The sequence below is a fragment of the Contarinia nasturtii genome, unplaced genomic scaffold (assembly GCF_009176525.2).
Source record: "Contarinia nasturtii isolate CC-2019 unplaced genomic scaffold, AAFC_CNas_1.1 Cnas_scaffold_2367, whole genome shotgun sequence".
NCBI classification, from domain to species: Eukaryota; Metazoa; Arthropoda; class Insecta; order Diptera; family Cecidomyiidae; genus Contarinia; species Contarinia nasturtii.
In genome coordinates, this window is record NW_022199689.1 from 619753 (window position 1) to 641285 (window position 21533).

The 21533-nt window shown below is 32.1% G+C and overlaps 3 protein-coding genes across 3 annotated transcripts in view; 1 reads left to right on the forward strand and 2 right to left on the reverse strand.

Annotated features, from left to right (window-relative positions):
* On the forward strand, nt 1–6138 carry LOC116348358 (carnosine N-methyltransferase). Its single transcript, XM_031779337.1, has 10 exons — nt 1–1030; nt 1411–1620; nt 1939–2057; nt 2136–2278; nt 2377–2495; nt 3551–3719; nt 3854–3988; nt 4058–4152; nt 5078–5216; nt 5485–6138. Exons 2-10 carry the CDS (start codon nt 1517–1519, stop codon nt 5650–5652), a joined length of 1191 nt encoding a protein of 396 aa, XP_031635197.1. The 5' UTR covers nt 1–1030; nt 1411–1516; the 3' UTR covers nt 5653–6138.
* Nucleotides 6116–21533, reverse strand: part of LOC116348360 (protein KTI12 homolog) — a 27034-nt gene continuing 11616 nt past the window's right edge. Inside the window, exon 3 of the mRNA XM_031779339.1 lies at nt 6116–6431. Coding sequence (XP_031635199.1) covers nt 6159–6431 — 273 coding nt within the window. The 3' untranslated portion in view covers nt 6116–6158. The remainder of the gene's footprint in view (nt 6432–21533) is intronic.
* Nucleotides 10610–12839, reverse strand: LOC116348359 (serine protease 40-like). The gene is made up of 5 exons (XM_031779338.1): nt 12816–12839; nt 12181–12560; nt 11704–11917; nt 11229–11595; nt 10610–11165 (listed from the first exon to the last, which is right to left on the reverse strand). Exons 2-5 carry the CDS (start codon nt 12290–12292, stop codon nt 10743–10745), a joined length of 1116 nt encoding a protein of 371 aa, XP_031635198.1. The 5' UTR covers nt 12293–12560; nt 12816–12839; the 3' UTR covers nt 10610–10742.

Here is a 21533-nt window from a genome sequence, read left to right on the forward strand (position 1 = left end):
AGTGTGAGCTCTCAGTTGGGTCTCATCATTTGGAGGCGATGAATTGTTGAAACGAGAACACAGCAACGAGCAGTGCATATTATCGCCAGCAATTCCAATTCGCTTTTTTTTTCCTCCAACACACATACACATATTTCTCTCTCTTACTTTTTTGTTTGTCACCTCAACACTAAATCAAATTAAAGTCAGTTTAACAGCAGTTGATCGAAAAAAAAGAAGAAGAAAAGAATTCTTTCGCATCATCATCGCCGTCGAAGTCATCGTTGAATTGAATTGAGAGTGAGAGTTAGTGAGCCCAGAATTACAGTGTAAAATTCATAGTGTTATTTGATACGCTCGATTCAGTAGTGAGGAAGGACAGCGCTAGTAGGAATAAATGTACGAAACTCATTTCAATAAAACAATAGAAAACAATTTACACGCGCGCTACTCGTGTGGTTGGCTTTGAATAAAAAGGCAAAAACATTTTTTTTAATACCAGTACACATACATTGATAGCTTGTGAAAACACACAAACGTAAAGAGTGATAGTTTTTTTTATTTACAGACAGTGTGTTTGTGAGTAAATCAAGTGCTTGTGTGTATGTACAAGACTTGCATTGTGATGCGAATTTCATCAGTCGATTTGGAATTGTTGTTGATTTTATTCGCCGTTTAGTGTTCGAGTCGGTATTTCGGAAGCTTCATTTTGCACACACTCGTAGAGAAATAGAGAAAGAAAGAAAGAGCACGCTACGTGTACATACACACTACAGCTGTTTGAACGAATTGTGTTGCTTTGGTTGTGTGGAACAGAGACCGACTGATCGACCGTCAATCGTACAAGCAGAGACATAGAACGGCTAAGTAACAACAACAACAGCAAAAAATAGTGCACAGAGTGTACGGATATTATTTTACTCTCTCGTGTCATCCACAAATTTACTGTGTGCTACTTCAATATATTTCAACAAAACCAGGAAAAAAAATAATAGTGGCAAAGAGACAAACAACAATCAACGCAACGACAAGACAGCACACATTATAAATGGTAATTTACAACAAATCGGTGTGTGTGCGGCATTTTTTTTCGATAGCCTCATACCACATGACAACCTATAAAACCCTAGTTTCAGCTGTTTTTTTTTTATTTTCGCCGTATTTGTTCCTCGCGTATTTAAATTGCAGTTACACTAGCACTCAGTTACTTTAAGTTTTTTTTCTCTCTCTCGATACAAATTGTTGTTGTGACTCGGTTTTTTTTCCCTTTTCAAATCGAATCAGACAGACTGTATGTGGTTTTTTTATTCGGTTGTTTGTGTTTGTATGTTAATTGAATTTTTTTATTGAGTGCTATTTTTTGATTTGATCAAGTGAATGATAAAACATTTGAATTATTATTATTTTTTTTCTCTTGTGTCATATTTTCAGTGAACAAAAAATAATTGTTTCGTTTGACACTGAAAATTACGGTTTTTCAAGGAGTTTCAATACTACATTGTGAGCTGAGATAAGTGAATAAATTTTTTGCTTTAAAATGGATCATTTGGCCGATCGACACTTTGAGAATTATTCGCATGAAGATGCCGAAGAGGAGCGTCGCAATTTTCTATCGGTTTTGAAGGCATTCCGATACTATAGGTAAGCACCCTTTATACTCTCCTCCGTACTCTGTCTATCGATTCATTCAAATTAATGGAAATGAATGACGGTGTATATTCATTGATATTGACAGCAACCGAAACAAATCGAAGTCAATCCAATCAAGTGGCGAAATGATTGAATTTTTTTTTCATTTTTTTAAATTCAAATAAAATGATTGAATGAACCGATTAGTTGCCGGTTGTATTCAATTGAGATCGTGATAAGAATCAACATCAATGAATGAAAATTACTTTGCGGGGGATGCGTTAATCGACTGATTGTCATTTTGTTTGTTTGTCTCGTTGTTTATTCTAGAACTCACAGCATGAATCGTGTAGATAAAACCGAATCTTATCTAAGCACCTTACCATTAGCTCATCAAGGTATGATGCTCAAATATCGTGATCATCTATTTCGAATTCGAAATTGTATAGGTAGGTCAATGAATGAGACAGGTCTATTCGAAAAATAGAAATAAAATATTTAAAACCAAAACCAATTCATCCATTCAGATGAGAATTTTCAAATAATTCGAAAATTGGTGGAAGACGTTGGAAATTTGTTTGAGAATGCAAATCAAGCGATGGTACCCAAATCACACAACAATCGCTACGAAGATGACGATATTCGTGTTCGATTGCAAGATATGGACAAGGTAGGTGTTATAAGCCATTCAATTGATGTTTGCCATATAAAATTAATGTACATGTTTTTATTTCATTTATTTTTTATACGCTTGTGACAACTTCTCAGGTCCAAGTGACTCTTAAGCAATTTGCACGCGATTGGAGTGCAGACGGAGAAGAGGAGCGGCAACAATGTTATGCCCCAATCATAAACGAAATCGAAAAATTCTATAATGCCGATAAAATGTGAGTATATACATTTTGTAAGCACACACACACACACACACACACATTTACTTAGATTGTTTGCCGACTATTTCACAATTTCGATACACGAGCGTACGGGTGCATGAAACAGTAAACAACACAAATTTTAGCATATGAATCATCTTTATCGCGCGCGCGCGTGCGGTCACTGACGACCGTTTTGCCATTTTACCTAGGGGGTAGACACCAATTGAACGCTCTAGAATAACACGGCGTTTTTTATATAGAATTGTTGTTCAATTTTAGTATACTTAGTTTCATTTAATATGTATTTAGTTTCTTTTAGTTTCTTCTAGTATTTCTAGTATTGAGCTGAACGCATTGCATTGCCAATGTATTCTTCGTCCATACGGAATACAATAGAATCCATTGTTCTTACTGATCGAAAATATTTTGTTTACAAAAATGTACCGTTAATCCAGTCATAAGAAATGTATTGGCAATGCATTTTTTTTAGATGAAATTCTCCATAAATAATACACTGCCGATGTATTCTTCCATATAAAATGTATTGCCAATACTTTTCATATGGATGAATCGACGTAAACATTTTTTCACAAATAATCTTCTAGTAGCTTCTAGTTTGCTCTTAGTTTTGTATAGTATAAATTTGTGTCTATCCCCTAGCATTTTACTTACACTTTTGTACAACGCAAAGACACCGTAATCGAAAATTACTTTGATTAAAAATAAAATTGTATAAAAATAACATCATGCCACATAATGACTATGTATTGGTGGCATGTCTGTGATAAGTGTGTGAGATGTGCTTTATCTAACGATTTTATTTATTTTATGTGATTTTATGCATTATCATTTGTTTGATATACATTTCTCTCGTATAGTTTTACATTGTCGTTTATATAAATATTGAAATTTTAAACAACATCGTTTCTATACTATAACAGACGTCGCGTCATTGCTTTTACACTTTTCCGGATGAATCGTTTCTCTCTCTCTCTCTCTCTCTCTCTCTCTCTCTCTGTCTGTCTCTCTATTTTGCTTTAATCGTTTGTTTACACTTTGATTCACAGTGACATCAGCAAGATTCGTATTTTGGTTCCCGGTGCAGGCCTCGGTCGGTTGACATACGAACTGGCGTACAGGGGATATTATTGTGAAGGGAATGAGTTTAGCCTATTTATGTTGGTAGCCAGCAATTTTGTGCTCAATAAATGCATTGTTGAAAATCAATACACGATTGTAAGTAGATTTACATTGAAATAACAAAAATCTTTTAAAAAAAATACTCAAAAAGAAAATCACTGACACCCTTCGTGTGTTTACAATTGCGAAACAATTAATTGAAAATTTGTTTTTTTTTTCTCTCTCCATAGTATCCGTACGTTCATCAGTATGTGAATAATTTACATCGCAAAGATCAGGTAATACCGGTTCAATTTCCCGATGTAAGTCCGACCAAGGCAAAGCCAAAAGGCGGATTCAATATGGTGGCCGGTGATTTTCTGCAGGTAAAATTTTTCTAAAATTTTAAAACATAAAAAAATTAAAATTTCCTTAACCAAAATCCTTTCACGCAGGTGTATAATACATCGAATTATTGGGATTGTGTTGCCACGTGTTTTTTCATAGATTGCGCAAATAATATTATAGAGTTCGTTGAGACCATTTATAAGTGAGTATAAGTATATAAATATTAAATACCAAACAATAATATGAATCGTCATAGTATAAGGCCACATCTCTGGTTTTTCTGAAATGACTTTCACGCGCTGTTTACGTTTTGATGGTTTCTATTTGTTTTCTTCGTTCTGTTTTGGGTGAATTCAAGCTCGTTTGTTTATAAATCAAAAAATTGCACAAACAAAATAGATTCGACAATAGTCCCATGGGAAGCTTAGATGCTATTATCTGTTGCAAACAACTCATTTAATGTCTACGGTTCGGTATTAATTAGTTTTTTTTTATCGTTTTGTCGAAATAAAAATTGTGCGCACCCAAGAGATTTGTGCGCTCAAGTGCAAACGAAGAAAATATCAACTAATTGTTATCGCGAATTAATGTGATTTGCCTCTCTCTATTTTGTTATTATTGTCGAAAAAATATTGTTGTTCGCGGAAATATTGCACAAATCAATATTCTGCTTTATCACACATGTGTTTGTCTATGACACTCTCTCCCATGTCCGCCTCCCCGATTTATATATATAAATATAAACTCATTTATCGTTCGTAATTTGTTTGCAATTTGTATGTTTCGTATATACGAGATTAGAAGTCTTGTGTTGACGTCATTTTTGTTGGACGTTTCGAATGCTATTTTCAAGTGAAATATATACAAAGATAATGAGGTTGTTACGTAACTAGCCAAATCTTGTCTAATTCGATCGATAAATTGCATCATTTTCTTGCAAGAATTTATTGAAATTGCAGACATAAGACGAATACAATGTCGCAATACACAAAATATCGACGTACAAATAAGAGATAACTTTTGTCTATAAACTGTTAAACAACAACAACTATTTTGATAACAATGTTTTTATCTGCTTTATGGAAAAATTAATATTTGACGACTAACAAAAATATGTCCATTTTTAGGATTTTACGACCGGGTGCAATTTGGGTAAATTTAGGCCCATTGTTGTATCATTATTCTGATGTTTCGGGCGAGGGAAGCATTGAACCATCATACGAAGACCTGCTTTTGATAATCCGTGGCGTTGGATTTACAATTTTGGTGAGCTTAAAAATCTGACTTCAATTTGAGTCAAAGATAATAACAGAAATAAAACGCATAACTATGCTTTTGTATAAGAGCATATAAGAGAAATATAAAAAAGACAGGTAGACAGAAATGTTCCTCCATTCTCTCAAAAAAATCTCTCCCCCTCCCTCTCTTTCTCTTATACAAAATCATGGATATGGAAGTATGCTTCTCACAATATAGCGTATAATTTGAAATAATTTTATTATTCCAATGAATCTCTTTTTTTTTCAATCATCAGAAAAATGAGACAGGCATGAAGACAAAATATGCTCAAAATCCACGTTCAATGCAACAAAGCGAATATTTAAGCGTATTTTTTGTGTGTCAAAAACCAATATTAATGGACGATGAGTACCACAATGGTAATGACAAACCGAACGATTTAAATGGACACGGACATCATTAGGCGCTTGATCAATAAAAATCAAACGTCAATGTGAGCAATCACCAAATAAAAAACAGAAAAAATAAAAAAAATAAAAACTGATAAATGACATACAAATGTGTTAAAATAATGATTTCATATTGAAAACTAACCCAATTTCATTCTTAAGTATTGTAGTTGAGTAGAAATCGAAGAGAGTTTAGAAATTTAAAAACAAATTAGAAAGTGTCATCTTTTTTTGTACCAGACCCGCGGGATTAGATTGTAATGCCAGTAGATTTAGACAGAAACATAAAATAACAAATTTCGATATTAGGCAGAAAAATTCTTATTCGAAATAAGAAAATTATAATTTGAATTAAAAAACAAATAAGTATATATAGTCGTTTCGGCTTCCACCAAAATGAACATTCAGGGAAATGAAGAAAAACACTCAAAATTGTTGTTAAGCATTAACCATTTTTTTATATATAAATTTTTTTTTCATTTAAATTGTTTTAATATGTAGGATTTTGTTTTTTACTTTTTCAAAAATTTGCATTCAAAAATTGTACAAATAGATCGGGTGCTTTATCCAAATTATGACCACCGGCCGAATGCATTTTGTTGTAGTTGAGAAATTGACGTCGCAACTTATTCAATTGGCTGGCATTTATCGTGGCTGGTATTTTAACATGTAAATTGTCACGAATTTGCACGGGTCCCATGATGCCAATTTTTCGCGCTGATATCACAGTGTTTGTTATTTCTTGCGTCAGCTTATCCATTTCGTACAGATAATTCGTTGAGGTCAATGGTGCCTGGTTTTTTTTTTCATTGAAAAGAGAGAAAAAACAAATGATTGGTTTTTTTTGAACAAGTGATTAAGTTACACATGGATCTAATGTGAAAATAGGTCAAACTTGGACAATTTCCACAACAAAAATTTTCATTTTTTTTATTCGTTATAGTTTTTAGATTTTAATCGTATAATAATTTGTATAAACCAATTACAAATTTACATTGATCGATCATTTCGGATATAAGTGCACAAACACATCAAATTCATAAAAATCAAATTTTCATTTCGAATTCGTTCCATCGAAGTTCGATTGGAGCTCTTTATTGAGAATTGACAAATACGCACTCACATACATACGTAATATATCCATTGTAGCCATTTAAGAGAGTTTGAATTCGACTTTGATTAAAAGCGAAAAATAATAGAAATACACACATACATCCATTGTCGAGATTCAATCTCTATTGAGACAAAAGAGGCAAGCAAACACTCATTAGGTTTAACTATTAACGATTACAATAATAATAGAATAATATACATATTATAATACTAGTCCGCATATTACAAATAATGCTAATATTATAACTATATTGAATTCAAAACAATTTCATCCGCACATTAATCAAAAATACATTAACTTCTCTAAAACAAAAGTTATAAAAATAAAAATCTATCAGAAGTCAACTATATGGAATTTATTTATTTATTACAATTTATGGACAAAATATGTAAATCACAAGATTCCAATCTATTATCTATCTATTTTCGATCATATCTTAACATCACTTTTATTCGTCAATAGTGAATAGTGTTTGGGGAAAAAAGAGCAGAGAAGTAAAGTGTAATGCGATTAAATTTACCTCAGGGATGTGATGAATTTCAATTTAAATCCGAATTAACTTCATTTATATTCATATAAAAACATTCTGCATATCATTTCCACAAATTCAGTCAGACATACAGGGTGTGCCAGAATAACTGTCGGGTTTATATGTAATATTCAGTCTATTGTGATACACCCGGTCTTGTACCGTTATGTTTGTTAATCCTTAGCCTAAGTATTGTCTTAAATTTGCACAAACGCGGTTTTCGAAATATTGATATTTCCTGACAGCTTCAAAATGAACAGGTTTGCATGAGATTTATTGAACGTACCATTAAACAATACAAGGAACGTGGCGCTGTTGACATACAAAAGAAAACTGGGAGAAAAAGATCCGTTCGTACAAAAGCACTCATCAAACAAGTCAAAGCCAAAATTCGCCGAAATCGCCAAAGAAGTTCGAGAAAGCTGGCTCAATGACTGCAAATCATTTATTCCCACCCGACAATAAAAACGTCTACTTTGTAACACGTAATTTGCGAATAATAATAATAATCATTCTAAAAAAATCTACAAATTCAAAACAATTTTTCTAATGCCGCATATCTTCATTTAGATTTTTGTTTACTTCTTTCAGTATTTCCTTTTGCGCCGATCTTCTTCTATATTTACAATTATTATTATTGTTCGGAATGTGATGACAACATCATTAACTCTCACTCGCTTATAGCTTTTGAATTCATTCACACTACATGAATTTCAAATAAATTTGTTGACGTATTTATTTCAATGATGATTTCTGTTTGTATTTATGCAAACCATTTAAGGAAAAACTAAATTAAATTAATTTGGTTGAATATTGTTATTTGATCCAATTAATTTTCCTTCGACTTTTCTCTCCTTTTTTTACATTCTTTTACTGAAAATAACATTTTTCACAAAATCTTTTGTCTTTGGTTTTGACTGCGTAATTTCTCTAAGATGTACCATATTTCATGGAGAGACCATCCGACCATCAATGCAAATACCACATTTCCCACCTAATTTTCAACGAGGAATCGAATGGAAGTGGTTTTGCAGTGATTCGACAACATTTGAGGGTCGAAAAATGGCTCGGTATTGAGGAAACTTTTCAACTCTCAAGTATTTTATCGATGGAATCAACCGAGTACAAAATAATTTTAAATCTTTTTAAATGCATTCTAATGGATTGTATGCCATGCCAAATCATTATAAATATTGATTAAAGTCAATTTGAAGGATCGGACAAGCATTTAAGTCGAACTGATCCATGAACATGGTCACAATCGAAAACATTATGAAAAATTTGCGTTTTTTGAGAAAATTTGCAACTTTCTAACCCATTTATAAAAAATAAACATACTTCTGAGTCCTACGATATAACATTTGAGGTTTGCTCCATAAATAATACGATATACCAGACAATAATGAGATTATATGCATTTGTTTTGGTCTCTGGAAAAATAACATATCCATTACAACATATGTTGTCAAAGTTTAAAGAAAAAATATGCGCTCATAAAATAAAATATACCTCCAATCGTTCATACACATGAACACCAATATCAGAATATGCATTACAGAACATCGATTTGGTTGTCGAATTTTGCGTTCGATCTTGTAATCAAATTTGTCACGTTCAAATTCGACATTTTCCTTATTATTTTGCGATAATAGATGCGCATTTATCGAATGCACCACAACATCTAAACATCTGGCGGCCCGAATTTGAACCGTTGAAATGTCATTTTGTAATGTAGTTTCAAGGGCTTCAGCAATTAATAACAAATGTGGCTTGATCCATATATAATGCGGCGCCATCATTAGAATAATTTGTAAACTTTGATGACGCACCTGCACCGATGTTGCTGAATGATTCGGTTTCTAATGAACAAAATACATTTTTTTTTGTTCAAATCAATGAAATCCATGAAATGAAAAAATCGAATCCGACTTACAATATAGCAACTGACGGTAACACCTAAATTTTCCAGCGCAATTTGAAGTAATTTTATGAACTTCATCAATTTCATCATCGTCTTCATATTCCGATTCGACTAGATTTTCATCGGCATCAATTCTGTAAAGTCAATGTTTCAAAGAAAATGAGCCCATCATCAAAGTGACACCCCAACACAGTCCGATATTTCGTTGGTAATTTCGGTTCGTGCAATTAAAAATTCCATGACAATAAGCGATGCCACTTTAATCGTTGGATCTTTGTGATGAACCAAACGTCGTATGAGTGCAATGAATTTTCGAATGAGACCGGATGGTTTTTGTAACATCTTAGGATTTGTATTAAAACGGGTAACGAACTTTCGTTGCAAAGGGCTTGTGTTAAAGTAATGTAAAGAACACGAATTCGATTTCCCAACGAGATTGAAAATGGCATGAAATTGGTTGGTGGTGTTTCGGTTGTTTCGGCTTGAACGAGAAACGGTTTGGTGCCATACATTAATTTAATTTAATGTATATTATACAGTGTGAAATTCTATAAATATACACACAAAAAAGTTGTTTCAATAGATGGCGCTATGTTCCGACGAACACTGTGTTGTAAGTCATTTGTAAATTTATGCTGAATTTTCGTAGTAAATTTATAAAATGTGTTAAAATGAAAGTCACATCATCATCATTGTGTAAAAATACTACGAAAAGTCAGGGTATATTTACAAATGATGAATAAATCAGTTTAAATACAACTTTTTCACAATTTTTTGGTAGTATAATTCCAAATAATAATGATAATAATAAAATAACAGAAAAAACATCGAAAAAAAACAAATAATGTTATTTTCTGACTTCACGCATAGCGACTTTTACTATCGAATTTTACAATATCTCATATTTCGATAGATGGCGCAATACGTATGCTTATAAACTTTTTTATGGCCTGAGCATGAGTTTGGATTTTTGAAAAATGTTGATCAATGTTGTGCTGAACGGATATCTTTAAAAGGAGATGGAAATAGCCTTATAACACACACGAAATATACAATATCCAGTTGTGAATGTGATTATTATTTTTTACATTGTCTAAAATCTTTCAAGAGTAGATTGGTAGACAAAATGGGCATTATATACAAAAGTGCCGTTAAAAAGTGTATCGGAGTGTTAGAACCCAACGTGTGCGTTGAAGTTGGCGCTAACTTTGAGTGTATAAGATATACTCTTTATAGCGCCCTATTTGGTAGTCACCCACAACTAAGATTCGAGCAATTCGTAGATTTGCCAGACTACACTTTTGGCAACATCGAAATATTAAGAAATTACTTTTTATAGCCTTACTCCCTAGACTACTGGCCTCCTTACGTTGATTTTGATCATTTTATTTCACACATTATTACGAATAAGATGCAGTGTTTGTTTATTGGAACTTGAATCATAATAATCAGTTATAATGTTACAAAAAAATGCAAATGTGTTGATAAAGAATTATTACTAAATAAAGTCTAACTAGTTTCATTATTATAGTAAATTTGTTCAAAGGCAATCAATTTTTGATATCACTCCTAGTTGTTTTGTTCGTAGGAATGAAAAATAATCGTTTGCTTTGTACTGTTTCACTTGTGGTTGACGTAGTTTGACGATTAGACAAAGTATAGGGTGTGTTTTACGTGGCCATTGTTTTTCCGTTTGTTTCATGTCTACCTTGAATACAAATGCATCAAGATTGTTTCCAAAATGAATAGTTCGGTCGCCGCATCCAATGTTTAAAATATTTTGTATCCATGGCAAAAAATCCACTAAACGTGTGTATACCAATGCAGATTTAGTTATCATAGAGTCAGTTGACTCCATGTAATCATATTTACACCTTACACCTTTCGGTATTCCTATGATTTCCATGCTGCCATTTTTAAGTACGTGGTATAGTGGGCCTTCATACGGGTTATACGTATCATTCTGTAATATAAATCAAATGATGATTATCTTGAAGAAAAAAAAATCAATTATTGAATGTTTTACCAAAAGATGATCGCAAGCATCGGTAACTTCAATGCACAACAAGTTTTCTTTTATAACAATTTTATGGTCCAGATCTGGAGCGCATTCATCGTTTGACCAAATTGAAGCATTCACTTTTTGAAGAAATGTTGAATGCGAAGAGTCTCCTTCATTAAATGCTACATACAATTTTCCGTGGTGCAAATCTAACGGAGCTTGAGGCAAAACAGCCGGATATATATAGTTTCTTAGGAGAAAAACTGATTCACTCAGTTCCAGAATTGAAATATCACCATCACGAGTCCAGTTGTTATAACTTTTATGTACATAGATCTTATGTACTTTTATGGCATAGCTATTCGTTATAAGAACTTTGGTATGAGGAAGGCTGCATAAATAAAAAAAAGAGATTAGACTCTCTGTCTAATTTAGATACACAAAAATTGGGTAAAACTAATGGTAATAAGGTTATTAGTTATAGTTAGAAAAGAAGTACCTCAACTCATTTGAAGTACCATCACTGTGAAAAGTTGTCGGATCGATTCCTTGAAAAATACAGCTGGTTCTAGCTAGCACGTGTTTGTTTGATATCAAAATTGCTTTACAACCAGGATCCAAAACACGAACCTCCCACGGTAATGTGTATGTACGTTCTTTTCCCCAGGAAATCAAATCATTTTCAGAGATATATTCATGCGATCCAACAATAACTAAAATTTTAAATTATAATTAAGATAAGTAAAAAGACTGCGATTTAAATTCTTTTTTCATCTGCAAAATCGATTTGTACTATTCAGAGTTAAGTATTTTAAAGTTCAATTTTAGAAATTGATAAAAAATTAATAAAATTGAACTTTTTTAATCTGGAAGTTGAGCACTAAAGGTGATTTGATTGAATTCAAAAAGTGAAAAAGATTCAAAAAATTCATTTAAATCCGATATTCAGAGGGGTTTTTAAGAAATACTAACTTACCACAATCAGAGGAATTATTCGTTGGAATGCAGTATCCTGAGCACACAACCATCAGTATGAACAACTGAATAATATTCACTTCTTTTAATTTTAATATACGCATAACAGCCATTTCTATAGTTTTTTTTGGTCTTGAAGATGTTCTCACGACGAAAGCTCTGTAATATATGATGATCGCCGTCGTTGGCTTCGTTGGCCTATGTTTTTTTATCGATGACACAAAATCACATACGAATATGTACACGAAATAATTAGACAACAATATTTGTAGACATCAACTATGCTCAAATTGCTCATTGATTACTTTATGATTGAACTATTGTTATTAAAGCAGGTAAAAATTGGCATCGTGTATCAATTATTAATGCCTAAACTAGGTGCTAATAACATGAAAGAAACAACATTAGTTTTGTCTGACTGACAAACAATAATTTGAAAAAATACTCGTAATTATTTGTATCATTCCATCTCATTCAAATCACGGCCGCTGCACTCGCTCGCTCGCTCGCTCGATCATACATACATTCAATCTTATCATCACACATTCCACATTCGTTCACTCATTCACACGCATTCACAACATGTGCATCTGAAGAAGTAAAAAGGTTGAGCGCGTACACAAAGTCAAATCGTACATGCATTTTGCCGTTCATTTCAACTTGAAGCTCCACCTGCACATTGGTGCACCTGTATTTTGAGGAAACAATGTATGTGTGAATTTTTAAAGTGTAGAGACTTAATACTCAATTAAAAACAAACTACTTACAAGGCACACGGCGAAGAATAGTAATAAACACTTCATTTTTCATGAAAATATCAATATTTTCTTTCTATTTTTCGATCGATTCAATCGTCACAAAAAAATAGAATTATTGATCCTCTTGAATTACACCGCTTTTTATACATGTTATTTTGCGAAGATATTGCTTGATGTATAATCAAGCTTTAGAATCGTTTTCGGTTTGTTTGTTTGTTTGTTTGTTTGTACCACGCATAACTCAAGTAAGGTATCAGCTATCAACTTGAAACCTATTTTTTCAGATTCCTGAGCCCAATCCACGAAAACTATATTTTTCTTTTTGGAAAATTCGTCCAGGAAAATTATTTTTCTTGTAAATGAGGTTTTTCCTAAGAATTTGTATGGGAACTTCAAGACAACTTGATTTGTACATTGTAACTCGAGTTCAAATTCTACGATTTTGATTAAAATCGCTCAGTTTGTAGGTCTTCAGATGCCCTTTCGAAAAAACACAGACAGAATACTCGATTGACCTTGTGAGTAGTAGCTCTAGTACAGCGAACTATCACATTTCTGTGTATTTTTATGAATTTTCAAGCAAAAGTCATTATAGCTCGAGTTTAAATTCTACGACTTTGATTAAAATCGCTCAATTTGTAGGTCTTCAGATGCTCTTTCGACAAAACACAGACAGAATACTCGATCGACCTTGTGAGTAGTAGCTCTAGTACAGCGAACTATCACATTTCTGTGTATCTTGACGAAAGTCGATATGGTTCGAATTCAAATCATATAATTTTGATTAGATTGGTTAATTTTTCTGCGGATCCTTCTGGGGCTTCGAAATATTTTTTGAATAACACTCGTTTATGCATCGATACATCAAGCATTACTTCCAAGTACTTTGGCAGTGTATTTCGAAATGAAACACCTGTTAAAATGATGATTTGGTGTATTTGAGAATATTGCGAATGTTTCTTTTAAATGGAACTTAATAAATTTGGAATGAAAATATTCAACGAGTTAAAGGTTTTTAGTTATTGATGAAAACATTGCAAAATAAGACTCAATTGTAAATTATTTTTATGGTTTAAGAAAATTTCCATACGTTTTTAAAAACAAAATTTTGAAAAAACAGTGGTAATTTGCTCTGAAAGTGTTATCAAAATATATTTGGTGACGTTATAGAACATTTTTTCAAAATTTTAGTCACATCTAACATGCTAAAGAACTTCATCTATAAAGCAACAATTTGGACAAATATTGGAAAGACTGTTTTGTACCCACTTGTTTATCTATATGTACTAAAAAATAGAATTCTTTCGCATTTTCGAAAAATATGCGTGAAAAGCAAAAAGCAAGCACACGTGGAAAAAAATAAGATAAAATTCTGCTTGCGTATGTTTAAATAAGCATGCTTTCATCGTAGAAATGTGAATTATTGTAATCTCTCCAATACCTCGGTTTGAAAAATTATTTTCTAATGACTTAATAAAACTTGTTTATTCGAGAACTGTGAGTGTTTTATTTGGCAACTGGTTTTTGCATGCTCAGGCGATGGTTTTTGCATGCTTATCAGGTTTAAGTGGACCGTATATGTCAAGAGGTAGTATTGTTATTGACGCACTAATATCGGCAATCGTCAAATTATTGCCCACTAAAAATGGATCGATTGCAATAAATTCTTCCAGAATGTCATAGGACGTATGTTTCCATCTACACATGGACGAGAGTTTTGAAGAAAGATGCTGATTTGCTGTTTAACAATCCTGTATTTTACTTCTTTGTTTTACTTCGTGCGCATGCTTCGGTTGCAGCGTGAATGTAAGTTTGTGTGTATGTGTATGTTTTTCTGTTTCAGCAGTTCAATATTAGCAATTGCATTGTATACTTCTACAAAATTTCGACACCAATAAAACAAAGAAATTTTAACAATTTTCTGATAAACTAGCTTTGATACAGAGGTTAATTAGTAATAAAAAATACAGTGATTGAACGAACATAAAATTGCATTAATTTAACAATGAGAATTATAGACGGATTGTTTTTGATGATTGTTTGTGTGTTTGACTGCAATGTAGATTTCAAAAGCTTACCGACTAAGCAAAGAAGAAACATTCTAGCAAAGAATGTTGGGATCATTATGAAATTATATCGAAATTATATATTTCCATAAGCAAGTTTGTGGCACAGACCTGAGAAGTTATTCCGACATTGACCATTTTTCGTGCTTTCAAAATAGCACATATGGGAAAACAATCAATCTACAACTAAAACATGAATGGGGCTGCTGGACATGGGAAAGACATGGATATGAAACAAACACCGTCATTTTTGTAAACAAGCTTCGAATTGATTCGATTTCGATGGCACAGCATTTTATTTTGTTTTTAAATTTCGTTACAGATTTCATTTGCTTTACTTTATGGTGTCATTCAGAGTTTGAAATAATGATTAGTTTTTTCAATTCATTTATTTGAAAATCAATTACCATTAGTTAATGTAAATTGAAATTTTCAATTTATTTTTTTCAATTCATTAAATTGAATTTTCATTTACCATTTACATTCAAATTGAGAAATGAATTGAAATTCATTTCAATTGTGTGAAGTTGCAGAGATTTTAGTTGGCTCCCATATTACTACTCTCGATTGTTTTCAATTTTTTACCGTCAATTCATTTATAATAACATTTTGAATGTAAATTAAAATGTATATATATTTAAAATTTAATATTGATATAAAAATTAAAAAAAATTAAAATTTGAAACTGTTTTCATTGCTGCGATTTCTTTTAAACTTATTGACACAGCAACCGTTATTGTTGAATGTGCGCATTCAAATATTAACCTCACTTTTAACATTAGCTATGCACAAATGCCGCATAAGGCATCAATCTCTGCAACTTCACGCAATTGAAATGAATTTCAATTCATTTCCCAATTTGAATGTAAATGGTAATTGAAAATTCAATTCAATGAATTGAAAAAAATAAATTGAAAATTTCAATTTACATTAACTAATGGTAATTATAATTGAATGAATTGGCATTGTAAAATTCGAAACACTGGTGTCATTGGTGGATGTTTGTGGATTTGTCGTACCATACGAGCACGCCTCTGGAAGAAGAACAAACCGAATTCAATAATTGTGATAGCATAAATTGAGTAAGATGTCTAGACTATTTGTTAAATAGAGTTGAAGATTCCGAAATAATATTTGACAATAATTATATGTACTAAAAAATGACCGAATGCCAAATATATGGAAGGTAAAAGACCCAATTAATTTAATGAAACACACAAATAATTGAGTAATTTCTGTAATGTTTTGGAAATAAATAAAAATTTGAGTGCCAAAATGAGCATAAGTAAAAACTTTCGTATAAATAGAAATAAATCTAGTCATTTGATTATAAAATTATTGTTCATATTATTATTGACAGTGGTTGGTACTATTACTCCTTCCTCTCAAGTTTGCTTGTTTGTTTGTTGTTGTTTTTTCAATAACATTTTAATAATCAATAACATTTAACATTTTTTTCAATAAAATGTAAAATTTTCATGAAAATAAAGATAAAAAATTGCAAATGAAGAATCTGTTTAATTTGATGCTTTAAAAGTATTTTACCTATGCCATTAGCAAAACAATTAATTTCGATAAAACGATTGAAGCAGCTACTCTAAAAGTTGAATTCAACATAAAAAAATTGTGCCATCATACATTCCAAGAGCAGAAAGAAAAATTTAAATTCAAAAACAATGTCAGCAAAAACATTCAACGAATTAAAAAAGCACATTATTGGACCTGTTAAGATAATATGAAGTTTTGATTCTCTTTTTAACAACTCAATTGTTGAATTAGGTTAATTGTGGTTGATTTAACAATGACACATTTTCAAAATCTGCTTATAATTCATTTTTGTGTGCTATATAATGAAATTTAAAAAAAATGTATATGCATGTTTGAAGTCATATTTCCGTGTATTCAGCAGTTTATGAAATTAAGTTTTCATACATGCGATATGACCAGCGATCACTCGATTACAAACGATCGAACCATTATCATCATAAAGTTTTCAAGTAAACGGTAAGAAATAAACATTTTGTTTATTTGAATTTTCATTTAAATGTTAGAAATGGTGTTTAAGTTTCTTTAAGTGTTAAGTGTTTTATTGATGTGTTCTCCCGAAAGAAAAAAATTTCCCAACCATAATTATGAATTTATAACGTACAATAAAATGTTCAAGTGGAGAGGAAAGCATTGTTTTTCTGTTTTTAAGAGATTTCTCTACGCGGTATAATTTTCTCGCTTGGCCGTCGACAGAATAAGTTACAAATGATTCAAAAAGTGTCGTTTTGCATTGTTCAACTAAAAATTATGCTTATGACTTTGTATTCATTCCAGCAGTTGAAAAGGTGGCATTGGGTTAGAGTTTAGAGTTGTCACCAATGAGCGAACATGCGGCAAAATATATATATAAAATATTAATAATATATAAATTAAATATATATATATTAACAATGTATTCCAATAAAGGTTGTTCCAATTGAACACTGTTTAATTTTTTTACTGCTTTTACGAGCGTTTTCTTTATCAAAGTGATTTGACTTTGAAAGCAACAAAAAAATCAACTTCTTTTGATATTATGCCTTTTAGGGCACAATTTTAATGAAAACAATTAGTATGTGCAGTATGATGGAACATATCAGAGACGATGACATAGTATGTCTTGATAAATTCCTTTAAATTCTAATGAATTCTTCATTTACTCGTCGTATTCGGTAATCGATACAAAGCAATTGAGAATCGTTTCGATGGCATTCCGTTGTTCATTTGTGAGACTGGTATTTGTTGACAGTTTTTCCAAGTATAAATTCGCTTCAAGCAGCGAAGCAGCTTCTCCTGGAACCATTCGATTTATGACACGAATCCAATTTTGTTTATTTGAATCAAATTGTTGTAATAAAATGCATTCCAAATCAACAAGATCTTCAATGGTGGCCAATTTGATTAAATTTGATATTGTAATTCAGAGCTGTTGAAAAGAGCAATATTGAGTATGAAAATGTGTGATTGGTTGGAAAATGAAAAACGAAAAAAAAACCTGATCAAGTAAATTATCACGATGATTGTATTCATTGAAATCGGTTAATTGATTTGCCTGATAGAGTGCCACTGATAAGGCATTCCATACACTCAAATAGACGCCACAATAAATGCTCGGATCCGATCTTAATTTGTGAACAAAAAAAAATAATATGAAGAGAAAAAAGACAAATGGCATTAAGTTTTCATTTTCGATAATTACATGTTCACGACTAAAACATCAGTAATATTGGCAAGTGCCCATGATGCCTTTATTCGTGCCGGTAGACTGTCGTCTTGCATTAGATTGATTTAAGTTACTGCAACCAAACATAGACCATAATTTCAGTTTATTCCCAAAATTTCGGTTCCATGCGGAAAAGTCAGCTTGCGAACGTAAGCCTCTTTATTTTTTTTTTTCAATTTACCTTCTTTTAATGATGGAAACAATACGAAAATGGCAAGCGCCCGTACAGTCGATGCACGCACAATTGCTTCTTCATCGCTCAACGATATACCAGACAATAATGAGATTATATGCATTTGTTTTGGTCTCTGGAAAAATAACATATCCATTACAACATATGTTGTCAAAGTTTAAAGAAAAAATATGCGCTCATAAAATAAAATATACCTCCAATCGTTCATACACATGAACACCAATATCAGAATATGCATTACAGAACATCGATTTGGTTGTCGAATTTTGCGTTCGATCTTGTAATCAAATTTGTCACGTTCAAATTCGACATTTTCCTTATTATTTTGCGATAATAGATGTGCATTTATCGAATGCACCACAACATCTAAACATCTGGCGGCCCGAATTTGAACCGTTGAAATCACAGCATGCTATCACACAGCCCACACAAAACAGTGGCGACAGTATTGTTTTTGATAGGTTTGAAACCAGACTGAATGGGCAATTGGGCATGTACAGAATATATATATTGAATTCTTCAGTAGTTTCTACTATTTGTTCAGCAGATGTCGCTATTATTTTGTGTAATTTTGGGTCTTCACGTTTTTTTGTTTTTGTATGAAATTTGACAATTGATAGCACGCAGTGGTTGAAATGTCATTTTGTAATGTAGTTTCAAGGGCTTCAGCAATTAATAACAAATGTGGCTTGATCCATATATAATGCGGCGCCATCATTAGAATAATTTGTAAACTTTGATGACGCACCTGCACCGATGTTGCTGAATGATTCGGTTTCTAATGAATAAAATACATTTTTTTTGTTCAAATCAATGAAATCCATGAAATGAAAAAATCGAATCCGACTTACAATATAACAACTGACGGTAACACCTAAATTTTCCAGCGCAATTTGAAGTAATTTTATGAACTTCATCAATTTCATCATCGTCTTCATATTCCGATTCGACTAGATTTTCATCGGCATCAATTCTGTAAAGTCAATGTTTCAAAAAAAATGAGCCAATCATCAAAGTGACACCCCAACACAGTCCGATATTTCGTTGGTAATTTCGGGTCGTGCAATTAAAAATTCCATGACAATAAGCGATGCCACTTTAATCGTTGGATCTTTGTGATGAACCAAACGTCGTATGAGCGCAATGAATTTTCGAATGAGACCGGATGGTTTTTGTAACTTTTGAAATGAAGTGGCCTGCACTAGCGTTGCCAAACATCTTAGGATTTGTATTAAAACGCGTAACGAACTTTCGTGTGTGCAGCATGAACTTTTTTGGGCTGCTTCCAAAATATATATCTCTCTCTATTTCTCTTATACAAAATCATGGATATGGAAGTATGCTACTCACAATATAGCGTATAATTTGAAATAATTTTATTATTCTAATGAATCTCTTTTTACTTTTCCGCACACATAGTGTAAGGTGAAAAGTATTGTAATCGGTCAAAATTTTGAAAACTTCAGAAACATGTTTTCTGGACGTTTCTGAGGTCAGAGAACTCGAATCAGGCCGTTTTGAGCATGGTTTTTGTTGTACGTTGTACGTTGTACGCAACATTTGTTAGCAAGATTGCGCTCAGCTTAGAATATTATTTCAAAATCTGAGTTTACAGGATGATTGGGGGTCCCGAGGAATAGAAATCATTAGATTTTGAGCGACTTTGATTGATGGAGAAAAATTTCATGCCTGGAGTGATACCTATGAAAAAGTGTCCAATTTTCGTCCAAAAGTCATACTTAATGTAGACTTAAACACTCAAAAATATGTATTGGGGGGTTTTTTGGCACGAGAAAACCGAATCCGACGTTAGTTTTGAGATACAATCAATTTTTGATACAGTTTCCTTGAAAAAATCACAAAAAATTGAATTTTTGTATGGCAGTCATGTCTGTATGCTACCTCAATGACGTAAAACTTTGCACAGACTGTTTTTTACACAAAAAAATGACATTTTGAAAGTTTGAAGAGATTTTAATCAATATTAGGGGTACCTCCCATACAAATTTTTCAAAATTTGTGAAAAAAATAACCTGTACAAAGTTTCACGGCATTAAGGTAGCATACAGACATGGCTCCCATACAAAAATCCAAATTTTTTGTGACTTTAGTTATGAAAAGTGTTTCAAAAATAATTTTTATGGCAAAATTAACGTCAGACATATTATTTTATAGTGTTTTGTTAGAAAGTAAAATACTTTCAAATGTCGTACAAATGGGTTCATCACACAGAAAGAAAATATCAGCCGACGCTATACGCAAAACCGACTGGTACGTGCGCTTATACGTTTTTACATCTTTTACATCTAGTGACCATACGATTTTTCGACTGATTCGTTACTCTTTGTGCGTGTCTTCGCACAGTCGAAAAATCGTATGGTAATAGATGTAAAAGATGTAAAAACGTATAAGCGCACGTACCAGTCGGTTTTGCGTATAGCGTCGGCTGATATTTTCTTACTGTGCATGAAAGTGTGAAAAATCTTTTCTCGAGTACTTCTGCTATTAAATTAAAGAATATTTCGATGCCAAGGTTTGAACATATTTTTTAGTCTCGAACTTTACGCCGCTTGAAAGGCTTGAAAAATCGAACAAATATTATATTGAACTTGCTTAATAAAATACGCAACTACCACCGTGCGGAAAAGTTCGTCTTACTCCCGTAAGACCCTTTATTTTTTTTCAATCATCAGAAAAATGAGACAGGCATGAAGACAAAATATGCTCAATATCCACGTTCAATGCAACAAAGCGAATATTTAAGCGTATTTTTTGTGTGTCAAAAACCAATATTAATGGACGATGAGTACCACAATGGTAATGACAAACCGAACGATTTAAATGGACACGGACATCATTAGGCGCTTGATCAATAAAAATCAAACGTCAATGTGAGCAATCACCAAATAAAAAACAGAAAAAATAAAAAAAAAAATAAAATGATAAATGACATACAAATGTGTTAAAATAATGATTTCATATTGAAAACTCACCCAATTTCATTCTTAAGTATTGTAGTTGAGTAGAAATCGAAGAGAGATTAGAAATTTAAAAACAAATTAGAAAGTGTCATCTTTTTTTGTACCA

What these genes read in the sequence shown, in the direction of transcription:
- LOC116348358 (XM_031779337.1), top strand. Translation starts at nt 1,517, where the DNA reads ATGGATCATTTGGCCGATCGACACTTTGAGAATTATTCGCATGAAGAT. An exon ending in TCGAATTCGAAATTGTATAG is followed by an intron (nt 2,058 to 2,135) that starts GTAGGTCAATGA and finishes TCATCCATTCAG; the next exon opens with ATGAGAATTTTCAAATAATT. An exon ending in GCGTTGGATTTACAATTTTG is followed by an intron (nt 5,217 to 5,484) that starts GTGAGCTTAAAA and finishes TTCAATCATCAG; the next exon opens with AAAAATGAGACAGGCATGAA.
- LOC116348359 (XM_031779338.1), bottom strand. Translation starts at nt 12,292, where the DNA reads ATGGCTGTTATGCGTATATTAAAATTAAAAGAAGTGAATATTATTCAG. An exon ending in GAATAATTCCTCTGATTGTG is followed by an intron (nt 11,918 to 12,180) that starts GTAAGTTAGTAT and finishes TTAAAATTTTAG; the next exon opens with TTATTGTTGGATCGCATGAA. An exon ending in GGTACTTCAAATGAGTTGAG is followed by an intron (nt 11,596 to 11,703) that starts GTACTTCTTTTC and finishes TTATTTATGCAG; the next exon opens with CCTTCCTCATACCAAAGTTC.